Source organism: Bos indicus, chromosome 18 (assembly GCF_029378745.1).
Source record: "Bos indicus isolate NIAB-ARS_2022 breed Sahiwal x Tharparkar chromosome 18, NIAB-ARS_B.indTharparkar_mat_pri_1.0, whole genome shotgun sequence".
In the NCBI taxonomy this organism is placed as follows: Eukaryota; Metazoa; Chordata; class Mammalia; order Artiodactyla; family Bovidae; genus Bos; species Bos indicus.
In genome coordinates, this window is record NC_091777.1 from 25,708,032 (window position 1) to 25,730,434 (window position 22,403).

The following is a 22,403-nucleotide window of genomic DNA, read 5'->3' on the forward strand; positions in this document are numbered from 1 at the left end:
GCCTTCCCCACCCCCAACCGGCGCTGCCCATTGCCCTCCCCCCATCAATGGGCCTCTTCACTGGCAGATAATAACCAGCTTTGTTTGGAGTAAAAAAGCCCAACTTACAACTTGGCAACAGGTCTCTTAGCAACGGGCTCCTGGCTCCACATATGATGCGTTGGGGCTGCCAAGCTGGGGGATGGAGGGGGACTACCAGGGGTCCCCACGGCGTCTCCCCGGGCTGGGCCGCTCCTACTCCTCCCTGCATCCCCTCCTGGCCCTGACCCTTGCTGTCCTCCCTTGGGGGGTCTTTCGGGAGGTTTCAGGAGCTCCTTGCCCCTCTTAGCTTGGCTCATGGCTGCAATGCGCAATGATTCCTCTGATACGCAAAGATTTGGTGATGCGCAATGATCCCTACGCTGCAGAGTGATTCTTGCGATATGCAGGCCCTTTGAGCAGATGAGCTCTTTGGTCCTCAGACTCTGGGAAGGCAGAGTCTGCTTCTACAGATGAGGGAACAGAAGTCCAGAGGAAAAAGTGCCCCGGGGCGGTTCAGCCAGTGAGCTTCTCTCCTGGCTTATCCCTCTTCAGAGCCTGTGACGCCAAGGAAACTGGCCGTGCTGGGAGGAGGAGGGCTGTACCTCTGTGTCTTCACTCATGAAGCCTTACTTGCCTGCTCTGGAACATTCCTGCCTCCCCACTGCCTGTGGAGCCGTGCATTCTGGGCTGGGAGGGACCCAGCAATCTCAGCTGTTTTTTTACCCGATTCATGACCATGGGCCTGAGTTCAGGCATACTAAATTCTAAGCACGAAGTGAAAGTGTTAGTGGCTCAGTCATGTCCGACTCTTTGCAACCCCATGAACTGTATAGCCCGCTAGGCTCCTCTGTCCATGAGATTCCTGGAGTGGGTAGCCATTTCTTTCCCCAGGGAATCTTCCCCGCCCCCAACTAGGGATGGAATCCGGGTCTCCTAGACTGCAGGCAGATTCTTTACTGTGTGAGCCACCAGGGAGCACTTACCCCAGGCTGTTATCCACTGTTCTGCCACTTTGAATGTCCCCTCCCAGCCTCCTCCCACCTCTTGGGGTGCAAAACCTCCCCATTTAAGTGCCTCCACTGGTCAGCTGTCCTCCACATGGAAGCCAGCCCAGAAGGACCCCACCCAGCTGGTGTGCCCTCCCCCAGCATTTCCAGCAGCTCCCCTCCAGACCTGGGTACCCACCTCTTTTGAAATAGGGGTAATGATAGGGCCTACCCTACAGGGTTGTTGAGCAAGGTCTCAGCTGGAGGGGAGGCAGGAGCGAGGGGCCTCCAGCCTGGCCTCTGTCCCTGGTTCTCCGAGTCAAATAGCTCGTTCAGCAGGTAGGGCTATCCTAGAGGTGTGGGAGGAGAGGGAGTCCTAGCCGAGAGAGCAGTGGGGGGATGAGGAGGCCTGGCAGGCTGTTCCTCTACCCAGAACCTCTCCCCAGGGCTCTAGACCATCCCTGTGTCTGATCCCCGCTTCGTCTCCCTGCACCATCTCATGCCTGTCTTGAGCTACGTTGGGGTCACTTTCTGATTCTCAGATCCAGATAAGTTATTTAGCCCCACTTTCCCCGAAGATGGCAACTGAGGTTTTAGGAAGACAAGAGGCTTATGCCAAGTCACATGGTACTACTTTTCCTCTCCCTGCCCCACCCCGGAGAATTGACTGCTAGGGCATCCCATGTCCACCCTGCCTGAAAGGAGGTCGGAGGAGGGAGTCTTGGAGACAGGTCTCAACCCCCAACTTTCCTCTGGCCTTGCAGATCGCTGCTCAGGAGCTGTCAGATAACCGGGTCATCACGCTGAGCCTGGCGGGCAGGAAGCTGGACAAGAAGGTGAGGCAGGCAGGGGAGGGGGTTCTCCATCAAGGGGCAGCAACCCTCCCCAGCTCTGGGGTTGTATGGCCTGGGACTTCCAGCCACTGCCTTCCTTGCCCCTCCAGGGACAAGTCCGTTGCACATGGCCCTGCAGGCCACTCCGAGCTAAGACTGCTTCACCACTGAGGTAGTGAGTTTCTTATCACTTAGAGGTATTCAAGGCATGACTGGAAGCCTACTCATTAGGGCTCCCCATCTCTGTAAATGCTTGGGTCTTTACAATAACCTACAGGACCCCACCTAATGCATCCATAGCCCCCAGATTCCCTGACCTCACCCCTTCCACATTCCTTGCCTTCATTCTGTTTTAGTCAAATCAGCCTCTTCACTGTCTGGGATTAAACCAGGCACCCTCCTGCCTCAGGACCTTTGCACTTGCTGTCCCTTCTGCCTGGGATGCTTTTCGCCCTGCATTTTTTCATGACTGGCTCCTCCCTCACTTTCATCAGGCCTTTGCTTATAATGTCACCTTCTAATTAAGCCTTCCCTAAAGGACTCTGCAGTGGTCCCTAACCTTCCGTCCCCCTCCTCCTTTACCTGTCTCCTTATCACTAATTGCTGCCTAGTATATATTATTATTATTTGTGGTTGTGTGTGTTCGTTGCTGCAGGCAGGCTTTCTCTAATTGCACTGAGCGGGGGCTACTCTCTAGCTGTGGTGCTGGGCTTATCTTGTTGCGGAGCACGGGCTCTAGGTGTGTGGGCTTCAGTAGTTGCGGTGTGCAGCCTTAAGTTGCTCCATGGAATCTTTCCCGATCAGGGATCAAATTTGTGTTCCCTGCCTTGGCAGGCGGATTCTTATCCATTGGACCACCAGGGAAGTCCCAATGTATGGTATTTACTCCTTTGTTTTATGTCTCCCACCTCTTGAATGTCACTTGTTATAGAGTCCACATTTTCTTAAATGGAGTTTTAAAGAACTCTTCTGCTAGGATAATTTTGCTTTTATTTTTTCAGAACCCCACTAAAATAAATTAAAATCCCATTCTGCTGGGTACCTCCCCCTGCCCTGGAACATTCTCTCTCTGACGTCCTGCCCCACCTGAGATGCTGGAATTGTAACTTCTACAGGCTCCAGGCCTCCGGCTCTCTGAGCACAAGCTCTGGTCACCCCAGGATGGGGCGGTTTCTCCTGGGGATGCTGCTTGGTTCCAGGAGGCTGCAACCGCCAGGGTCTCTGCTGAGCCCTGCAGAGGCTGAGGGGGTGGGGCCAGCAGCTCCCGCTCCTGATGCTGGGGGTGGGGTGGGGTGGGGAGACAGCTGGGCCACACCCCCACCCCATCTGAATCCGGTAGTTATGCCTCCCTCACCCACATCCTCCCGCTTCCTCCAGGATCTCTTCGGGAAGTCGGACCCATTTCTCGAGTTTTATAAACCAGGAGATGACGGCAAGTGGATGCTGGTCCACAGGACTGAGGTGGGTGTGTAGGGCACCAGGGGTCTCTGAGCCAGTGGGCCTGCAGTCTGGCCACCCTGACAGCTCAGGATGGGACCAGGCAGGCACATTCTACAGTGTCCAGGGAAACCCCTGATGGCCCCTAAGGACTTGCTCCCTCCTCATCACGGGGGTGCTCACGTCCATCCCCAAAAGTGTGGCTGTGGGTCTCTCCACCTTGCCCTCCCCCTGTCCCATTGTGTTGGCCCGATCCCAGAGCACTGCCACCCCTGGGTCCCAGCTCACCCCTACCCCCTCACTGTCGTGCAGGTGATCAAGTACACACTGGACCCCGTGTGGAAGCCATTCACCGTGCCCTTGGTGTCCCTGTGTGATGGGGACATGGAGAAACCCATCCAGGTGAGTGAGGGGGGCTGTGGGAATCCTGCTGTCCACCTTGCCAGCTCTGGCCTCACGGTCACCTGAGGCTTCCTGGGGATGCCTTGGCAAAGCTCTTTCTTATTAAGATGGAAAAAGAACCCATGGTGGGGAGGGGCAAGAGACCTGAGTCCTTGTCCCAGGTCTGCCTGACTCTCTGACTGATCTGGGCAGGGCCTTCATCTCTGTGAACCTCTTGTTTAAAATGGGAACAGAGTGACTGCCCTGTTCTTCCCGGAGGGCTGTGTGCTGCTCGCTAAGCTAATGAATGCAGAATCACCTTGGAAACAACCAAGTGTTGTCGCTGTGATGAAGATGGTGATTGCTAGTCTCTAAAAGCCCTCAGTCCTTGGGGCCGGGTCTGAGAGCAGACAGGGTGGGGCAAGGCAGCAAGGCCGTGTAGGGACCCCCAGAGGGGCACCAGGAAACTGGGTTCTGGTCCTGGCTGTCCTGCTGCCACTGTAAGACTTTGGGCCAGTTGTTCCCACTTAGAGCCTCGGTTTACCCATCAGTACAATGGGTACAGTAATTCCTGCCCTCCTTCTAGGAGTGTAATGGCAGCTAAGTTAGCATATCAAGCTGGGACTTTTGTGCCCATCTCAGGAAAAGAAGTACAAGTCTAGGGAGGACTCCAGGCCATGGCCCATGAGGCCAAGTGGGCCACAACCCAAGACAGAGTAGCAGCCCAGTGTCAGGTGTGTGGGGTGTGCAGCTTCCTGCACCAGAGGGAGGAATCTCCATTACTGGAGTGAACACCCTTTCTCCTCTTCCCAGCAATCATGGAAGGCTTCCTGTAGGAGGCAGTTCAGGAGCTACAGTCATCACCCCAAGCCAGGTAGTCAGATCTAGAGAGGGAGAGGGAGGCACCACCACTCCAAAAAAAGACATGGGGTTTGCTCAGGAAACTGAGAGGAGCTGTGAGTGCCTGCTGTAGGCAGCTCTGGGGTGACCTTGCTGGACCCACTGCAGGTTATGTGCTATGACTACGACAATGACGGGGGCCACGACTTCATCGGTGAGTTCCAGACCTCGGTGTCACAGATGTGTGAAGCTCGTGACGGTGTCCCGGTAAGATGTGCACAAGGGCATGACCCCAAGACCTCCATAGGGGACGGGGAAGGGGCAGGAGTTTTTGAATCAGGGGCAGACAGGGGCTCAGATCCCACCTCTCTGTCTTATGACCTTGAGCAAGACATTCACTCTCTCTGAGACTCAGTTTCCCCATCTGTCAAGTGGAGGCAAAAGAGTAGAGTGGGAATTACATGAGATTATACAGGTGAAGTGCATAGTGAGCCCTCGGGAGCTATCCATTTGACTCCAGGCATGAGCTGGAGCCCATGGGTGGCAGGACCAGCTCTGGGAGGCATGAGCCCAGGGTGGCAGGAACCAGTTCTGGGAGGGCTTCCTGGAGGAGGTGTGCTAACCCTTGGTCAACGCTGTAGAATAGGTTCTGGGGCCCAGGGGAGGGTCAGTCCCTGCAGAAGCCCCAGGCTGAGCTCTTTCTCCTCCTGTGTTGCACAGCGGGAGTTTGAGTGTATCAACCCCAAGAAGCAAAAGAAGAAGAAGAACTATAAAAACTCAGGGGTGATTATCCTGCGTTCCTGCAAGGTGAGCCAGCCTGGGTGGGCGTGGTGCAGGGGCAAGGTTTGGGGTCACCAGAGAGATGTCAGTGCAGAAGAGAGAGAGCACTAGGTGTGGAGCCAGCAAGTGAAGGGAAGGGAAAGTTGCTCCGTCGTGTCCAACTCAGTTTGCGACCCCAGGAACTATACAGTCCATGGAATTCTCTAGGCTAGAATACTGGAGTGGGTAGCCTTTCCCTTCTCCAGGAGATCTTCCCAACCCAGGAATCGAACCCAGATCTCCCCCATTGCAGGTGGATTCTTTACCAGATGAGCCACAAGGGAAGCCCAAGAATACTGGAGTGGGTGGGTAGTGGAGCCAGCAAGGCCTGGGTTCAAATCCTGGTTCTGCCAGTTCTGTTCTGGCTCTGAGACCTTTTGAGCTTAACCTCACTAGGCCTCAGTCTGCTCATCTGTGGAATGGAAATGTTAACATGATTAAGCATATAAAGTCTTATATCCTGTTCCTGTGCCAAAGTCAAGGAGGGCATGAGATGACCTTCCAGGGTCTCCTGGTTGGAGGGTAACTGTTGTTGTTTAGTTGCTCAGTTGTGTCCAGCTCTTCACCACCTCATGAACTGCAGTCCTCTGTCCATGGGATTCTCCCAGCAAGAATACTGGAGTGGGTTGCCATTTCCTCCTCCAGGGGATTTTCCCGACCCAGGGATGGAACCAGCGTCTCCTGCACTGGCAGGGGTATTCTTTACCAGTGAGCCACCAGGGAGGCCCAGGGTAACTGTAGGGAGTTGCTTTTCCCCAGGCTTGTCCCCTGCGTGTTCAGCATCAGAGGGGGAGAGAACACTGGGCCGGCACACCCTATCCCCTCGCAGTGACATTAGTGAGGGCTCAGGTTCCTGCCCTGTGGTGTAACTGGGGCCACCGGGGCCCACAGTGATGATGTTCACACCACTGTGGCCAGGCTGAGGCCAGGGGCCGGGCCCCCGGATGTCTGGTGGCCACATGTCTGCTGGAATCGGGTGGGATGTTAAGGAAGGCAGCACCGGCCAGGGCATCAGGAGCCCGGAACACCGGGCTTGAAGGTCCCCGTCACTTGCTCTACCAGCTGGCCGCCCCCACGCCTCAGTTTCCTCACCTGGAGACTAAGATGTACGTGAGCGTCAGTGCGGTCACAACGCAGCAGAACCCTGTGGCAGTGAAGCTGGTGGGTTGCAACATCGTGATTTCAGGTCCTTGTTTCTGAAACTTGTGTCACTCACATCCCCCTTCTGGATTTCTGGCACCCGCCTTATTATTTTTTGTATTCAGCCCCCCACCTCCTCCCATTTTGGTGTTTTTTTTTTACTTAAAAACATTTATTTTGCAAGGAAGCCTTCTAATGTCACCAATATTGGAAGGCCAGTATCCTTTGCCAAAAGGAGACAAAGACCATCCAAACTATGTTTAACAGCTTTAGTAATTTACAGCAGAAGGTCTTGATCCGGTGGCCTGGCCTCTCCCTGTTCCAAGTCGAGGTGGGTAAGAGCTAGAGAGACTTAGGGACCAAATGGCAACACATTGAGGCTTTCTTTATCATGTAATTGGGCTTTGCAGGTGGCTCAGCAGTAAAGAATCCACCTGCCAGTGCAGGAGACGAGGGTTCAATCCCTGGGTGTGGAAGATTCCCTGGAGGAGGGCACAGCAACTCACTCCAGTATTCTTGCCAGGGAAATCCCATGGACAGAGGAGTTTGGTGGGCTGCAGTCCATGGGGTCACAAAGCCTCAGACATGACTTAGTGACTAAACAGCAGCTGTCATATAATTGGTAGTTGTTACTGACTTTAGGCCCTGGGACACTGTCTGGACTTATCGTGCATCTGTGTGTGTACAGATGTTCCACCAACTGGGAACCGTTGCTCCATTGTTACAGCAGGATTTGGGTTCTGCGGTAATCAGATCAGGTGCATCTGCTTTTTGCGGCCTCCTTGACCACCATCTGGGCCCAGAGCGACAGCTCCCCAAAGGTTGTTTGTGGAGAGCATGGCCAAGTGAGGGCCAGCCCTCAGGTGTGGGGTGGGGGCCCACTGACCTCTCTGATTCCTTCCAGATAACCCGGGACTACTCCTTCCTGGACTACATCCTGGGAGGCTGCCAGCTCATGTTCACCGTAAGGTTTTCCACCACCCTACCTCACGCCACCTCTCCCCTCCCCAGTGAGGATCCTCCTGAAGGGCTTGAGCTACGACTTCAGCAGGAGCGACTTGGGATAGACTTCAGGAAGGACTTTCCCAGGGCATGGGCTGTGTCTGGCCCAGAGGAGAGGGTATGGGTGGATGGGTCTGAGTCAGGGTTTTGCTGCAGGTCAGAGCCTGGATGCTCAGCCCTGAGCATCACTGGTTAGGCTACACTTCTTCAGGAGGGAAAAAAAGCCAGTTCTTTCCCCTTTCCCTTCCTACCTTATCTGCTGCACCCTTCCCCTTGCTCACTCAGCTCTGTCCACACTGATCCTCACTGCTCCCCCACGCACCAGCTCAGCTCTGCTCCATCTTGGGGCTTTGTGTTTGCTGTTTCTCCTGCCTGGAACACTCTTCCCCAGAACCTTCTTGTGTCTGCTGCCCTGCAGGCCGTGACACAGGTCACCTCTGCCCAGGCCTCCTATTCCTCTCCGTCCCGTCTCCTGTTTTAGTAACTTTAGGGCACATGCCACTCTGAAATTTTCTCAAGTATTTTTTTTTTAATTTTCTTCTTACTTTTTGGCCACACCACGTGGCATGTGGGATCTTAGTTCCCCGACCAGGGATCAAACCCACACCCCCTGCAGTGGATTCTCAAGTATATTTCACTGTCCCTGCCCCACTAGTGACTGTGAGTGTCCTGAGTGCGGGGCTGCTGTTTTGTTTCCTCTCCACCCTCGAGGTATCACTCAGTACCCAGCATGTAGCACGTGCTTAGTAAATACTCACTGAGAGAATGAATGGTCGCTCTGCCGGTGGCCTAGAGTGTATGCCCCAGACTTGTCCCATTCCTCACCCGAAGGGAAGCCTCAGGACCAGGGGAGAACCTGCTGGGGTCCTATACTCTGCCCACTTCCCACCTAGCCTCTCTGCTCTCCATCACCACCTCTAGACCCCATGGGGGCTGGAAGTCATCTGCAGGACTCTTAGGAGGCAGGGGGTTGGTCTTGTTGACCTATAACCCTGCTAGCTGTCATAGCCCCCCTACCCTGCAGAGAGCCCAGGCCCTGCTATTCCTCCTGTGTGCCTGTGTTCACTCTGCAGACGATACCGAGCACCTCCTGTGTGCCAGGCTCCAGGCTGTGCCCCTGCAGTGGTCCCTGGCTGATCCCAACTGAGTCCTTGGGTGGCCATCTCATGCCTTGGGTCCCTCTCTGGCCTTGCCCAACCCCTCCTTGCTCCCATCCAGAGGCTGGGTTGGAAACCCTCAGGGCTGAGAGAGCAGGTGGAACTCAGTATCCTGCCCATCTGCCAGTCTCAGTCCATGTGGGGCACCTGCCTGGTGCTCTGTGCCCCACCGTGGACCTGGCTCTGGAACCATGCATCTTACCTGCAGTGAGCACCCAGTGTGACTAGATGTGCAGGCACTGCCCTACCAGCCAGCCCCAGGTCCTGGTGCCCCTTGGTGATCTGAGGGACAATGGGGAGATGGCCTGGTGTGGGGGAGAGGTGTCTGGGAAGGCTTCAGTGGGGCAGTGGCGTCTGAATTGGGCCTGAAAATTGGAGGAAAATGAAAAAATGGCCTGGCTGTTCGGGTAGAGGGAACCTCATGAATGAAGGCCTGGAAATGGAACTGTGACAGGGAAAAGGTTTGGGGCTGTACGTTGATTTTATATCACATCTAGGCAGTAGACTTTATGCTCTGGCAATAGGGAGCCACAGATGGCATTAGAGCCAGAGGAGTAACATGGTCAGTTTCCAGGTTTGGGACCATCTTATGGAAGGGGGGCCAGGGTGGGGTGATGAGTGGGGCTTCCCATGTTCCATCAGTCTCTCTGTTCCCTGGAGGCAAGATAGGGAGCTGGGGTCTCTGGCCTTTTCCTGCAGGTTGGGATAGACTTCACAGCCTCCAATGGAAACCCCCTCGACCCTTCCTCTTTGCACTATATCAACCCCATGGGCACCAACGAATATTTGTCGGCCATCTGGGCGGTTGGGCAGATCATTCAGGACTATGACAGGTATGCTTATGAAGGGCTGTGATGGTCGGCTTGGGCTCCATCCATTCCAGGAAGCTCAGCTGTCAAAGCTAGAAGGGACCCAGAGATCATCAAACCTAGGAATGGGTAGCTCAGGACATGTATGTCCTGTGGCAGACGTTGCTAATCAACTGCTGATCTCTTACCAGCTAGTCCTAGCTCCATCCTGAGATCCTTCTCCACACCGTACACCACGTAGCCAGTAAGAAAACGGGTCAAGACAGAAAATGAAACTCATTTGCTCTTGCTGCAACCTCCACTGTTAGAGCTAGAGAAGAACAGGCCTAGGGTGTGGGGAGAGAATTTATCACACAGATCAGGGAACTGGAACCCAGACATTCCGATTCCTGCACCTGCCCCCTAATGGCCTAACAGTCTCACTCCTGTGGGAAACTTCAGAGGGGCAGTGTGCCTGCATAGGCCCTCAGCCCGTGACCATGCCTCCTAGAGATCTTTGGATGGGAGGACAGTGGAGAGTCAGTAAAGGAGAGCTGTATAGAGGGTGTGACCACTGACAGGATGGGCCACATGCAAAGTTGAGAGGGCCTTGGAGTATCCAGAAGTCGCTTGAGGGTCGTGGTGTCATTTTTACAGATGGTGTTTCTCGGAACGTCCAGGTGAGAGGGTGGAATGACCAGGAGGCCAATACATGGGAAGTGGGTCCTTGAGATTTGACAGGCACAAGAGCAGGCTTGGGAAGTCTGTCTGCACTTGACCTTCTTGAGAGAGGCACCCTGAGGACCAGCTTCTGACTCCTGGGAGCTCAGGGTCTAAGCGGTGGCTGTGACCCCAGGCCACATTAAGAGAGATACAGCAAGCAGAGCAAGGGAGATGGAAGTCCCCACTTGCATCTTTGGGTGGGGAAGCCTACCATTGCTGCTCCAGAGACCATTGTATCCATCTGCCCAGACCCTTGTATTCGCTGGGCTGTCTCATGTGCATTCAGATGCAACTGGACACCTGTGCCACTCACTGAAAACCCTTTGCTTCCTTTATTTCCCTCATCTCCCCCATCATTCCTTCAGGAAATCCTTTCATAATGTACTTGAATCCAACCTCTTCTCCCTGCTCCATGGCCACCAACCTGTTTGAGCCACCATCACCTCCTGCCCAGAGTGATTGAGTCAGCAGCCTCCTCACTGGTCTCCTTGTTTCTGCCCTAGCCCCTGACAGTTTGTTCTTCACGTGGCAGCCACAGGTTTCCTCAGTAAATACATGCTGAATGAACAGATGAGACAGGGTCCCTGTGCTCAGGGAGTTCCCACTCGAGGAAGAAGACAGGAAATCACTGCAGGTCCCAGAGACCAGTTTATGTGTGAGGCAGGAGCTACGGACGCACCAAAGAGGGAGGCATCCTGGGGTCTCAGGGAAACCCACAGAGAGGCGGGGCCGTTTGAATTGGGCCTTAGAGGATGAGTAGGAGTTTGCCACAGGGAAGAGACTGGGGAGAGGTATTTCAAGAAGGGGTGCAACATGGCTGAAGTTGAAATCTAAAGACGCCCTATGTGTTTGGGGAAGAGCGAGTAGCCAGTGACCGGGAGTGGGGAATGAGGGAGCGCTGGTAGAAGAGACTAGACTCTTGGACTAGATGAGGAAAGGTCTTGAATGCCAAGTCAGTGTTTTCACTTTAGAATTTTTCCCAGTCATAAAAGGGAGGCAAAGAGACAGCCAGTACATTTCAATTGCTTCGTGACTGGTTTAGTGGTCGCCAAGGTCCCAGTTTGAGAAGGATCTCAACAAGGCACTCAGGCCCATTGGTTAGAAGTGCTGTGGTTGATTAGCAATGTCTGCCATAGGTGTAGATGGGGGTGACGCCTCTAATTCACCATATACCCAGAAGTGGGTTTGGAGATCATTCAAACAGAGCTTTTTCTAGAGGTGGTGAGCTTCTTTTTTTTTTGTCTGTGGAAACGTGTACAGTAGTGTGGGCCCAGCCCTGGGGAGGGAGTGGGGAGGGTGAGCGTGGACAGAGGAGGCCCCTGCCTGGTTGTCTCACAGTAATGTTTTTTTTTCTCTTTTCTCTGATTAGTGATAAGATGTTTCCAGCTCTGGGCTTTGGGGCACAGTTACCCCCAGACTGGAAGGTAAGTGGAGCCAGATTGTTTCCTTTTGGCTGAGATGAGGTTTCTGTGTATGGCCTCTCTGGAATCTGCCTTGGAAAGGCTGGGCTGCGGCCTACCTTCCCTGACTTCTCATGTTTATCCCAAACCCACACTCATTTCTCATCTTGAACCTCACACAGGTAGTAGAGCTAGAACAGGGAATAAGTTATCCTATCAACTCCCTGGCACCCAGTCATGTAGGGGAACATGCTATCAGATAAATAGGTTAAGTATGTCCCTCATACTGCTTAGGGCTTCCCTGGTGGCTCAGTACTAAAGAACTCACCTGCTAATGCAGGAGATACAGGTTCAATCCCTGGGTCAGGAAGATCCCTTGGAGTAGAGATTGGCTACCCACTCCAGTATTCTTGACTAGGAAACCCCATGGACAGAGGAGCCTGGCGGGTTACAGTCCATGGGGTCGCAGAGTAAAACAACAAATATTGCCTAGGACATACTTATACTAAAGAATTATCCATTATATATCTGAAATTCAAATTGAACTGGGCATTGTATACTCTGTCTGGCAGCCCTAAAGACAGGCAGTGTCATCAGTGCTAAGATGGGGCAGCAGTCCCTAGAGGAGGGCCCCAACCTGGCCTGGGGGTATCAGGGAAGGCTTCCTGGAGGAGGCAAGGTCTAAACTAAGAAGGGAAGGGAGAGTAGGAATTTGCAGAGTGACTTGAAGTGGTGGTGTGGCAGGTAGTGTGTTCAGGGCAGAGAGAAGAGCCTGTGCAAAGTCTGGGAGATAGAGGGAGCAGGGTGAGTTGGAGGAACTGAAAGAAGGTGGGCATGGTGAACTCTCCATGGAAGATGGGCAGGATAGAGAGAGATGCGTCTGAAGAGGTGGGGAGCCAGGCATGCAGCGAGCTATGAGTGGGTCTACGTGCTGTTGGCACTCTGAAGGCCCACTCTGGCTGCTGAGTGGGAGCTGGCTGGGGTGATGCTGGGCAGAATGGAGGGATGGAGAGAAGGGGCATTATCCATCTCTGGTGAAAAACAACAGAGGCTCAGTGACTTGTCCAAGGACATCTTCATAACAGGAAGCCTGAATTTCAGCTGGGCAGGTGGACTCTCAAATCTGTTCTCAGAATATGCTACCTTACTGATGAGAAGCCTAGGGGTGTGAGCACAGAGGGCTCCTAAATCTACATTATGTCTCAGCCAGTGCCCTCTCTCACCTGCCATCCTGTACCATGTGCTGTTTCCACTGAGTATTCCCCTCTCGTCCCCTCCAGGGAGGGCAGTTTTCAGCTAGAACTTCAGGGAGTGGCTCTGTGGCATGCTGGCCATCGTGTGGCAGGGGACAGGATCCTGTGGGGCCAAAGCTGGGCCTCTGAGCAGAAACAGTGATGCCGCTGGGGGGAGGGCAGGCTGGTGCAGCCAGGCCCGGCATGAGCTCGTTGCTAGGAAACCAGCCAGCTTTCAAAGAACTCTGGCTGAATGAGATGTTTTCTTGCGCAAAAAGCCTCCTTGGAAATGTCATAGGGCAACTCTGGGGAGGGTGGGCGTGGCCAGGCCGGAGTGCCCAGCGGTGCCAGGAGGGCTGCTGGGGCGAGGCATGGAAAGGGCAATGCTCTCCCCTCCTCCCCTTGCTGCTGGAGCAGGCCAGGTCTGCCTCCCAGGCCCTTACCTTCCCTCTCAGCTAACTTGCCGTGTCCTGCCACGTGAAACTTCCTTTGGTCGTTCCCACCTCAGGGCCTTTGCACGTGGTCTTCCCCTGGCCTTTGGCCCCCTTTCACTGACTTCCCATGCTAGCCTCAGGTCATTTCCTCTAGGAAGACTACCTCAGGCCCCTCCTGCCTGCCCTGGCATCGTCATCCAGCACTTTGTGGGCACTCTGTGCTGGTTTGCTCATTGTCTCAGGGAGGCTCAATGCTCGGGGAAGGCTCTTGGTTTCCTTCTTGCTGTGTCGGGCTCCAGGCACACACACGGTGTGCAGTATGTGACTGTGGACAGTAAATTTGGGGTCTGGTGGGCTGAGCAGACAGAGGTGTTGGTTCTCTGAGTGGGAGGTTGGAAGGAGCCAGAAGAAGCATGTGACTCAGACGTCTACCCTCAGGACCTCAGTCCCTGCCTGGATCTGATCCAGGTGAGCACAGAGAGGACCCCTGTCCTGGGTAGTGGTGGAAGGACTGACCTTTCAGGACGAGCCAGAGTTAGTCAGGTGAAGAAAGGGATTGGGCCAACGGATTGGCCTGTGCAAAAAGGTCCAGGGTGGGAAAGAGCAGTTTATGACTCTTCCCACCTTACAGATGGGGAAAACTGAGGCTCAGGGAGGATGATCACTGAGGTCCTTTCAACCTCCTATGTGGCCCCAACCCACTGCCCTGCCAGGACCAGAGGGAATGGCCTCTGAAGTAATTTGGGACCACGGGCTGTGCCCAGCCAGGTGGGGACAACGGAACCGTTGATATTCAGAAGGCAGTAGAGTCCCAGAACAAAGCTCTGTGGCTGGCCAGTCCCCAGGGGCCCCTAATCGGCTTGAGGTGGCCTCCAAGAAGCTTGTTATGTTTGTTGGCATTTCTCAGGCAAACCAGGGCAGCAAGTGTGGGAGGGGGCTGGGCTGCCACAGGTAGCATGAACTCTTATCCCCTGGATCCGGTCCTGGCTCTGCTCTAGCTCTGGCTCAGTCATGTGACCTGGGCATTCCTTGGGCTTCTCTGAACCTCAGTTGTTCCACCTGTGAAATGGAGCTGCTGGGTGGAACAGGTGACCTGAGAGGCATCCAGGGTAGATGGGTGACCTCCCACAGCCCCACCCATTTGACCACAAGGCCCTACTCTCCCCTAAATAAAGGAAAATAATAGGGAATGAAGAATGTGGATGGCTGAGAAAATGGAATATTAATCCATTCCTGTCAGAAGGGGGCTTTTCCCCCTTGGTCTCTAAAATCTCCTAAAATCTGATTTTGCAGGAAGCCGGCCCAAGGGAGACTTGTTTCCCTGGCAACCATTTTCCTCTCTCAGCCCCTTTCTGTACAAGCCCCCCTCTTAATCTCTGTAGAGGCTCATGAAGTTTCCATGGCAACAAGGACCTCCAGCCCCCACACCTGGAGCCCAGGCTGGGGACAGGGTGAAGAGGGCCCCTGGGCAGGGGAAGGGCCCAGGAGGGACATCAGGGGAATGGCTCCATGCCAGGCACTTAGGGCTGAGGGGGAAAAGAACAGAAAAGCCCATTCCCCTGAACGGGCCGGGGTCTGCTGCTCAGGCCAGCAGACACAGGGCAGTGCTGGGTTGAATTCCCCTCCCATCTTGGTCCAGGAGGGCTCTGCAAGGTCAGAGGTCCAACCAACCCTTTTACCCGGCTTGAGGATCCTAGGCTTCAGGTTTCTTCTGCTGTGTGGTCTTGGCACCCGGCTTCTTCCCCTCTCTGGGCCTCAGTTAGTTTACTTGTGAAGTGGGGATGTTGGACTTGGCAGGGGCTTCCAGCACCTCCACTGGAGTGTCTCGGAGCAAGAGCATCTGTCTGGGGTTGTGTCTGGACTGGAACATTCCTCCAGTAGCTGAAGGCTGGGGTCCCTTCCCCCAGGCATTTCTTCACCCTCCTATTTATACTCAGGAGAGGAGCATCTTCTCAGGTTAGTGAGTTTATGTGAGCGCAGGCGACAGCCCGACTTCAGTTCTGGTCCCAACGCTCCCCTTTGGTAGATGTGAGACCGTGGGATCATCTGGTCCATTTTGTCTCAGTTTTACATCTGTCACAGGGGGTGATACCAGACCTTTCTCTGAATTCTTGTGAAGAACGAGTGAGGGGACCGCTGGCAAGGTGCTGGACATAGGCTGCAGCACCCAGTTCTCAGGGAAGGGGCTGTGTGGCATCTCACTGGGAGACAGTGGCCGGGAGAGAAGGCAGACCCTAACCTCCACCTGAGCTCTGGGCCTCCTGCGGTCCTGGGTTCTGCAGCCACCGCAGTCTTACCCACAGCCCTGAATGGGGTCTGGTTATGGGTCCCTGTGTGGGCCCGTGGCTTCTGGGAGTGTGCAGGGTCACCTTTGGTGACCCTCCCAGGCTTGGAGCTGGGTCTGCAGGAACCGGGACAGAGCTCTCTACTCCCTGCCCTTCTGGCCCCATTGTGTTTCCTGATCCCCAGTCCTACTCTGCGTGGGTTTGTCAGCTAAGCCCCAGCTTGGCTCACTGGCACAAGGTGGGCTTTCTTCCAAACACTCATGCTTATTAGTGAGATGGGGGAAGGCCCTCGAGGCCTGAAGAAGGGTAATTCTAGTTATGTGAAATTCTACCGTGAAAGCAGGTGGTGAAGGAGTGCTCCAGCTGCTCCTTGAACCCGTCACCCTCAGACACATCTCTGCCTATTCAGGGCTTCTTGAGTCGAGCGAGGAGGCAGAGACAGCCCTGGCCCCCCAGAAGAGATCGGGGTGGTGTAGAAGGATCTGGGGGTTTCCCAGGTGGCGCAGTGGTAAAGAATCTGCTTGCCAGTGCAGGAGATGCAAGAGACATGGGTTCAGTCCCTGGGTCGGGAATATCCCCTGGAGTAGGAAATGGCAACCTGCTCCAGTATTCTTGCCTGGAAAATTCCACGGACAGAGGAGCCTGGCGGGATGTAGTCCACAGGGTTGCAAAGAGTCGGACATGACTGAGAGAAGGGTGTCAGTTTCTTCTGTTTATGAAGGGGAGGTGGTTGGGCCTCGTGGTCGCTCAGAGCCAGCAGTAGGGGTGAAAGCAGATGCAGGGGGTGTCACAGCCTTGACCTGGGGTCGGGCAGCAAAGAGCCAGTCTCCCTCAGAGGGAGTCTCGCTTGGCAGCGGGTGGGCCTGCCTGGGTCCAGGTATAGGCCAGGAGGCTCTGACTCACCCTTTTCTCTGCATTTCAGGTCTCCCATGAGTTTGCCATCAACTTCAACCCCACCAACCCCTTCTGCTCGGGTGAGTGTCAAGCCCCCTGCATCAGCCCTGGTCTCCCTGGGTGGAGAGAGGGGCGGAGTTCAGCTTTCTGGTTTTCGCTCCTCTCCCCATCACACTTGCTCAGGATGGCAGATGGGTAGAAGCCGGAATTTGGAGTCAAGTGGCCTGGCATTCAAGGCCAGCTGTGCCTGTTCCTGGCTGTGTGAGTTGGAGAGGTCACTGCGCCCCACTCGGCCTGTGCCACTTCACCTGCCCCAGGGGAGGGAGCTCACCTCACTGGGGAGTCAGGTGAGAATAAAGGGAAGTGTTGACAGGAATCCCTGTGTAGATGAGGAGAGCGCAGCAAAGTACACACCTGCCTCTAAAGCCCTCCTGCCCTCACGGGGAGAGCCCAGCCATGTCCTGCCCCACCTGGGCAGGGGTGCTGGGCAAGAGGGAAGGGCAGGCAGCAAGTGTGGTGTCTGTGCTCTCCCCGCCCCAGGCCTCAGAGGTTCTGAGCCTCCCAGAGTCAGTGAAAGGAGGAGATGGCAACCCACTCCAGTATTCTTGCCTGGAGAATCCCATGGGCAGAAGAGCCTGGCAGGTTACAGTTCATGGGGTCGCAAGAGTCGGACATGACTTAGCGACTAAACCATAGCACCCACAAGAAGACCTTGCCTATTGTAGGCATTAAATAAATATGTTTGATGTTTAGAAAAGAAACAGTGAAAGAGAAAGGGTAGGGAAGAGGGTGGTCCCTGACCCCATGAGAGCTTCTAGCTTCAACTGGCTTCAGATGTAGCATCTGCCTTCCCTGGGGATATCTGAAGCTAGGTCAGGTTTGTATTTGGGAGGGGACTGCATCAGGTCACCACCTTAGGGACGACGCTGTGACTCAGAAGCCATGGGCCTTTGTCGCCTGGAAGTGTGGTCCTGTCCTCCAGCTGGGGTCTGTCTGGTTTGGAGTGGAGACATTCTGTCCATTTACCTCATCTCTGGTCAGAGGCCTTCTGGACAGGATGGCAGGGCAGGCGGTGTTCTTAGGCTTGTAACGGCAGCTATTTACAGAGCACCTTCTGTCTGCAGGGCTGTGCAAACCTTAGTCCCCTCACCAACGCTGAGAAGCCATAGCATGTAAAATGGACCCCCAGAGTGTCACTACAGGCTCTGCCCACTCCTTCTCCAAGAGGAGCCTGCTAGACCCCCCTCCTGCCAGCTTCCCAAGAGTGGAGATTACCAGCCCCTTTGACAGGATCAGAAAGATTTAAATACCTTCCTCCAGGCCCCATGACTAAGAAGTGGTAAAGGCAGGACTGGAACTCAGGTCAGCCTCCATGTTCAGGGCTCTTTATTCCACCCTGGCCCTGCTCTCTGGGAGCTTCCAGTACCCCAGGGCCCAGACTGGGCATGGCAGGGGTGTTTGGGTGGGGGGCAGCAGAGAGTGGGTGCAGGGTCAGGGAGGACCAGGCTGATCCAGAGTCTTCTCTTCTCCCTGAGGCAGGTGTGGACGGCATCGCCCAGGCATATTCGGCTTGCCTGCCCCACATCCGCTTCTACGGTCCCACCAATTTCTCTCCTATCGTCAACCATGTGGCCCGGTTTGCAGCCCAAGCCACGCAGCAGCAGACAGCCACGGTGAGTAGGTGACCGCTGGTGTGGACGTGCGGGGTGGGGAGGCACCGGCTGGGTGTTCTGCCCCTCTGCCCTCAGATCCTAGGTGAGTCCGGTGTCACTCTTAGTTAACCTGCAGGGATGGAAGGGCTTGGGGCAAGCTTGCCTTGGTTCTGGCTTCCTCGAGCGCAGACTCCAGGACAGAGAGCCATTCCGTTGTTTGTGCTTAGCAGAAAATAGGGTTGTGATTATTGGGAAGTGCCTTCATGGGCAGAGGGAAACCTGGGCCTGGGGTCCCTGCAGCTCCCACCTCACACTGAGGGCTTTGAAACTGTCTGGCCCAGGTCTGGCGGTCAGTGACAGGGCTGCCGTGTGGCATCTGGAATATATGGCAAACAGCTGTCCTGGGCATTGTGCATCCCATCCGCTCTCCTTCCCAGCTCCAGGCCCAGTGCCAGTGTTGGGGTCACCGAGTCTACCTCCCCTGCTGTCCTCCCCTTCTGTCCACATCACAGGGCTTGTGATGTGAGTTGCAGGTCTTCTGCCACAAATAGGCTGAGCCAAGACTGGGAACCGGCACCCACATTGGGGTGGTGGAATCTGGACTGTGACTGAGGCATGGGTCCAATTCCCACCCGACCAGGTCCCTGAGCCCCTGCCACAGTCCCAGCCCTCGGTGGAAGGAGGCTTCCTTCTCCTCTGGAAGGAAAGGGTTTGCTGCACAAGTGCTGAAGTCTCTCCTGACTGCCCTTTACACTCTGCCTCCATTCACTGGCTGCCCCGCGGCCGTGGCCGCTGTCACCTCTCTCTGGACCCCATGGGCCCATGCCCCTCTCTTCACTTGCGGTGACCATCCCACCTCCACCTTGTTCCTGCCCCTCAGAGACACCAGCTTGTCTCCCAGCAGATCCTTTGTTCTGCTGTCTCCTCTGCCTGGAGGTTCTTCCTGATGCTGGCTCCGTCCCATCCCTCAGCGTCCCCTCAACTGCTACTTCCCTGCGGCCTTCCCTGAACACTCGCTCGAGCCTCTCCTGCCTTCTGTTTCTTCCTGTCTTGACTCTGATGGTGGCAGCAGCATCTCCTTCTCATCCTCTGCGTTTCTGTCTATTGTGTGTCTCCCGCACTGGATCCTCAGCCCCGTGGGGCTGCGCAGTGTGTGTGTCGTGTCTCATCTACTCCTGTGCTGCGGTGGACGCTCGTTTTCTGGGAATGGATGGATTTAAGTTGGCCCCAGTCGTGTGCTGTGCACTGCACGAGGAGCTGGGGGGGGCCTCTCTCAAAGGCAAAGGGAGCGGGTCCTGTTTGGACTGCCTGGAGGAGGGAGGCACCTGCTCAGGAGGTAGAGGTTGATCTCCCGAAGACGGAGGGGAGGTTATGCGAGAAGACGACACCGGTCAGCCTGGGGAGGCAGGACAACGCACCATGGTCTGCACAGGGGAGGCAGCAGAGGGTCTGCGGGAACGGGGGTCCTGGGGTCAGCCTGCCAGGGTGTGCATCCTGCCCCTGCCTGTTCATCACTGTGACCTGGGTAAATCACTTACCCTCTCTGAGCCTCGTGTGTACCATGGGAATAGTAATAGGACCTACCTTGAGGTGGTGGTGTTAGGATTAAAATGTGATAACACACCAGCTGGCAACCAGTGAGACTTGAGAACGAGGAAAGGCGGCAGAGGGGACAGCAGATGCCGGTGACGAACAGGAAGGGGGTCACTGCACGAGGTTGGTTCGAAGGCAGGTGGTCCCGGTTGTTTCTGCTCCAGGGACCATGACCTGCTCTAGTCCTGGCCTTGGTGGTAGCAGCTGACGGCTCTGAGCCTGTTTCCTTTATGAAACGGGACAAGTAAGCCCACTGGAATGGGAGGTAACTGGGGAGGACCTGCGAGTTGCTTTTTTAATGTTCCTGGGTTAGAACTGGAGAGGGCAGAGGGAAGGCAGCCCCTCACCTCACACACTGTTTGGCTGCCTGCTGCTGCCGAGGCTACTGTCCCGCCTAGTCTTTTATCTGCCTGGACTCACTTTCAGAGGGATGGAAGAATGGCCTGCATTCTTGTTTAAGCGTAAAAGATGGGGTGGAGCAGGAATGGAGCCCAGGGTTCTTCTTGGGCTCTTTCAACTGCCGAGCAGGGGCAGAAGTTGAGGTCCTGAGGAGAAGTGGGCCAGTACCCGCTAGACCCCCAGTCTGGAGAGGCTTGGGCCCTGGGGATTGCCAGGAAGGTATCTTTGTGTTCTGGGGAACAACTGCTGAGGGCCCTCACAGGGAAGAGCTTGGCCCTTGCTCTGAGCCAGTCCTAATCCTCACAATACCCCAGCCCCTTTCGTCATGACCAGGTCCTTCCAACCCTGGCTCCCTCACCCTGGGGAAGCACTGTCACCCACCCTAGGTGTGACCTCGGGCCAGCATCTCTGGGCTGCAAGAGGCCCCTCCCACTCTGCTGCCTTCACTCCGTCCATATTACTGCACCAAAGGTGGGGCTGCCTGATGGTTCAGCCTCAAGCTCTGGGGGCCCACTGACCTGGCTTACATCCCAGCTCCCCCACTTCCTGACAGTGGGACCCAGAGCAGGTTGCTTAAGCTCTCCAAACTTTGGTTTTTCTCACCTGTACAATGGGAATGATGGAACGCTGCCTGCCTAAGGGAAACACTGCAAGGATTCAAGCAGATCGGCATCCAAACTGCTCAGCACAGAGCCTGGAACTTGACAGCCCCTAATCAACGTGGGTTGGTGAATCTTCTGAGGACGCCTCTTGGGCCGGCAATTGGTGATGCTGAGCTCATTTAGGCCTAAAGCAAAAGGAAGTGATCTGTGCATTACCTGATGCTTTTGAACAGCCGCTGTTTGGGAAACACTTGGTGTGGCTTCATCCTCCATGTCCCCGGCACACGAACATGCACGCACACCCACACACAGGAAATCAAGAGCAGGTGGTGGAAGCATCTCTCCAGGCAGGCCCGCGCTCTCCCATTCATTCACACAGCTCAGTTCTACAGTGTGTTTCTGTGCAGCACTGGGGAGACCGTGTTCCCAGGCCGTGGCCTCTGCCCTTCCAGGGCTGGTGGTCTAGTGGGGAGCTGGGCCAGGAGACAGCAGCTGTAATGCCAACCGATTAAACCTGTGATGGCAGAAGCACAGGATTATAAAGGTGGCACCTGCCCCAGACAGAGGGCTCAGAGCTGGCTTCCTCGAGGAGTGATGTCCAAGCTGAGACTTGGAGGCTGCTTAAGAGTTGGTCTCACAAAGGGTGGGTGTGTGTGTGTGGAGTGTCCCAGGGAGAGGGAACAGAATAGGGCAAAGGCTTGGAGGTGTGGTGTGTGGCGTAACTGAAGGAAGGGGTGTGTGGGGGTAAGGTTGAAAGGTAGGCCAGGTCCCAGAGACGCCTTCTAAGCTAGTGAGGAACCTGGACTTTCTCTTGAGGGCAGTGACAGTCACTGAAAGATACTAAGTTTGGGTGGGACCACGGGCCTCTTACTGTGGAGAGCTCCTCATCCTCCCCTATGCCCTGGGCCTTCCCATCCGTGGTCCATTGCTGGTTGGCTGCCTAGGCAACCAGTGTCCTAATGGTGGGTGGGGCAGGGGTGGGGGGCGAGCTGGAAGCAGTCAGCACCCTGGGAATCTCCCTCCACTCCCCACGGCCCTCAGCTGCCAACTTCTCAGAAGTAAGCTAGGAAGGAATGAGTGCAACTTTCCCGGACTCTGCCTGGAATTCTGTGGTCAAGTCAGTTTCATATAAATCAAGTCACGCGTTAAATGTGTTAGGGGAAGTGACTACTTACAGCCTGGGAAACCTGAAAAACCTCTTGGGTAAGGGCAAGATACACTCCATCTTTGTAATGTGTTGGGGATTTGGGATCTGGGTTTGACCCCGTGGCAGCTGGTCATGTTTATGGAGCACACACAGGGTGCCAGGCCCATGAGATACAGAAGGCCTGGGGGGAGGGGCTGCCCTGAAGAGCTCTTAGGGTGCGGGGGGTGGGGGTGTGGAGGCGGGGAGAGGTGTCCAGAGGAGCCCTCCCCAGCGGGTTTTCGCTGGCAGCTGAAGCAGAGCTCAGGCCCCCAGGGAGTCTCTGAGCTGTGGCTGGGGAGAGTTCCCAGGCAGGAGGTAAACCAGGAAAGGCACGGAGGTGGGAAAGCTTGGGGTAGGGTAGACCAGGACTGTCTGTGGGGGACAGCAGAGGCCCTGCCCACGTCCTCCTGCCCGACTCCTCCTTTCTTTCTCCCCTTCCACAGCACCCTCCCCATCTCTCCTTTGATGTCTTGGGGATGGGATCGTGGACCCCTGGAGTTGGAGTAGACCTTCAGGCTCCTGGACAACCTCATTTTTGCTTGGGACGGGCATGAAGCCCAGGACTTGTCAGCGGCACTTCCAGTGCCAAGGCTGGCCCA

General features: G+C 55.4%; 1 protein-coding gene across 1 annotated transcript in view; it reads left to right on the forward strand.

Annotated features, from left to right (window-relative positions):
* CPNE2 (copine 2) overlaps positions 1-22,403 on the forward strand; it is a 55,050-nt gene that overhangs the window by 28,259 nt on the left and 4,388 nt on the right. The window contains exons 5-14 of the mRNA XM_070770606.1: positions 1,772-1,843; positions 3,218-3,301; positions 3,590-3,679; positions 4,667-4,765; positions 5,219-5,305; positions 7,362-7,421; positions 9,316-9,449; positions 11,497-11,551; positions 16,401-16,452; positions 17,912-18,045. Of these exons, the coding sequence (XP_070626707.1) occupies positions 1,772-1,843; positions 3,218-3,301; positions 3,590-3,679; positions 4,667-4,765; positions 5,219-5,305; positions 7,362-7,421; positions 9,316-9,449; positions 11,497-11,551; positions 16,401-16,452; positions 17,912-18,045 (867 nt within the window). The remainder of the gene's footprint in view (positions 1-1,771; positions 1,844-3,217; positions 3,302-3,589; positions 3,680-4,666; positions 4,766-5,218; positions 5,306-7,361; positions 7,422-9,315; positions 9,450-11,496; positions 11,552-16,400; positions 16,453-17,911; positions 18,046-22,403) is intronic.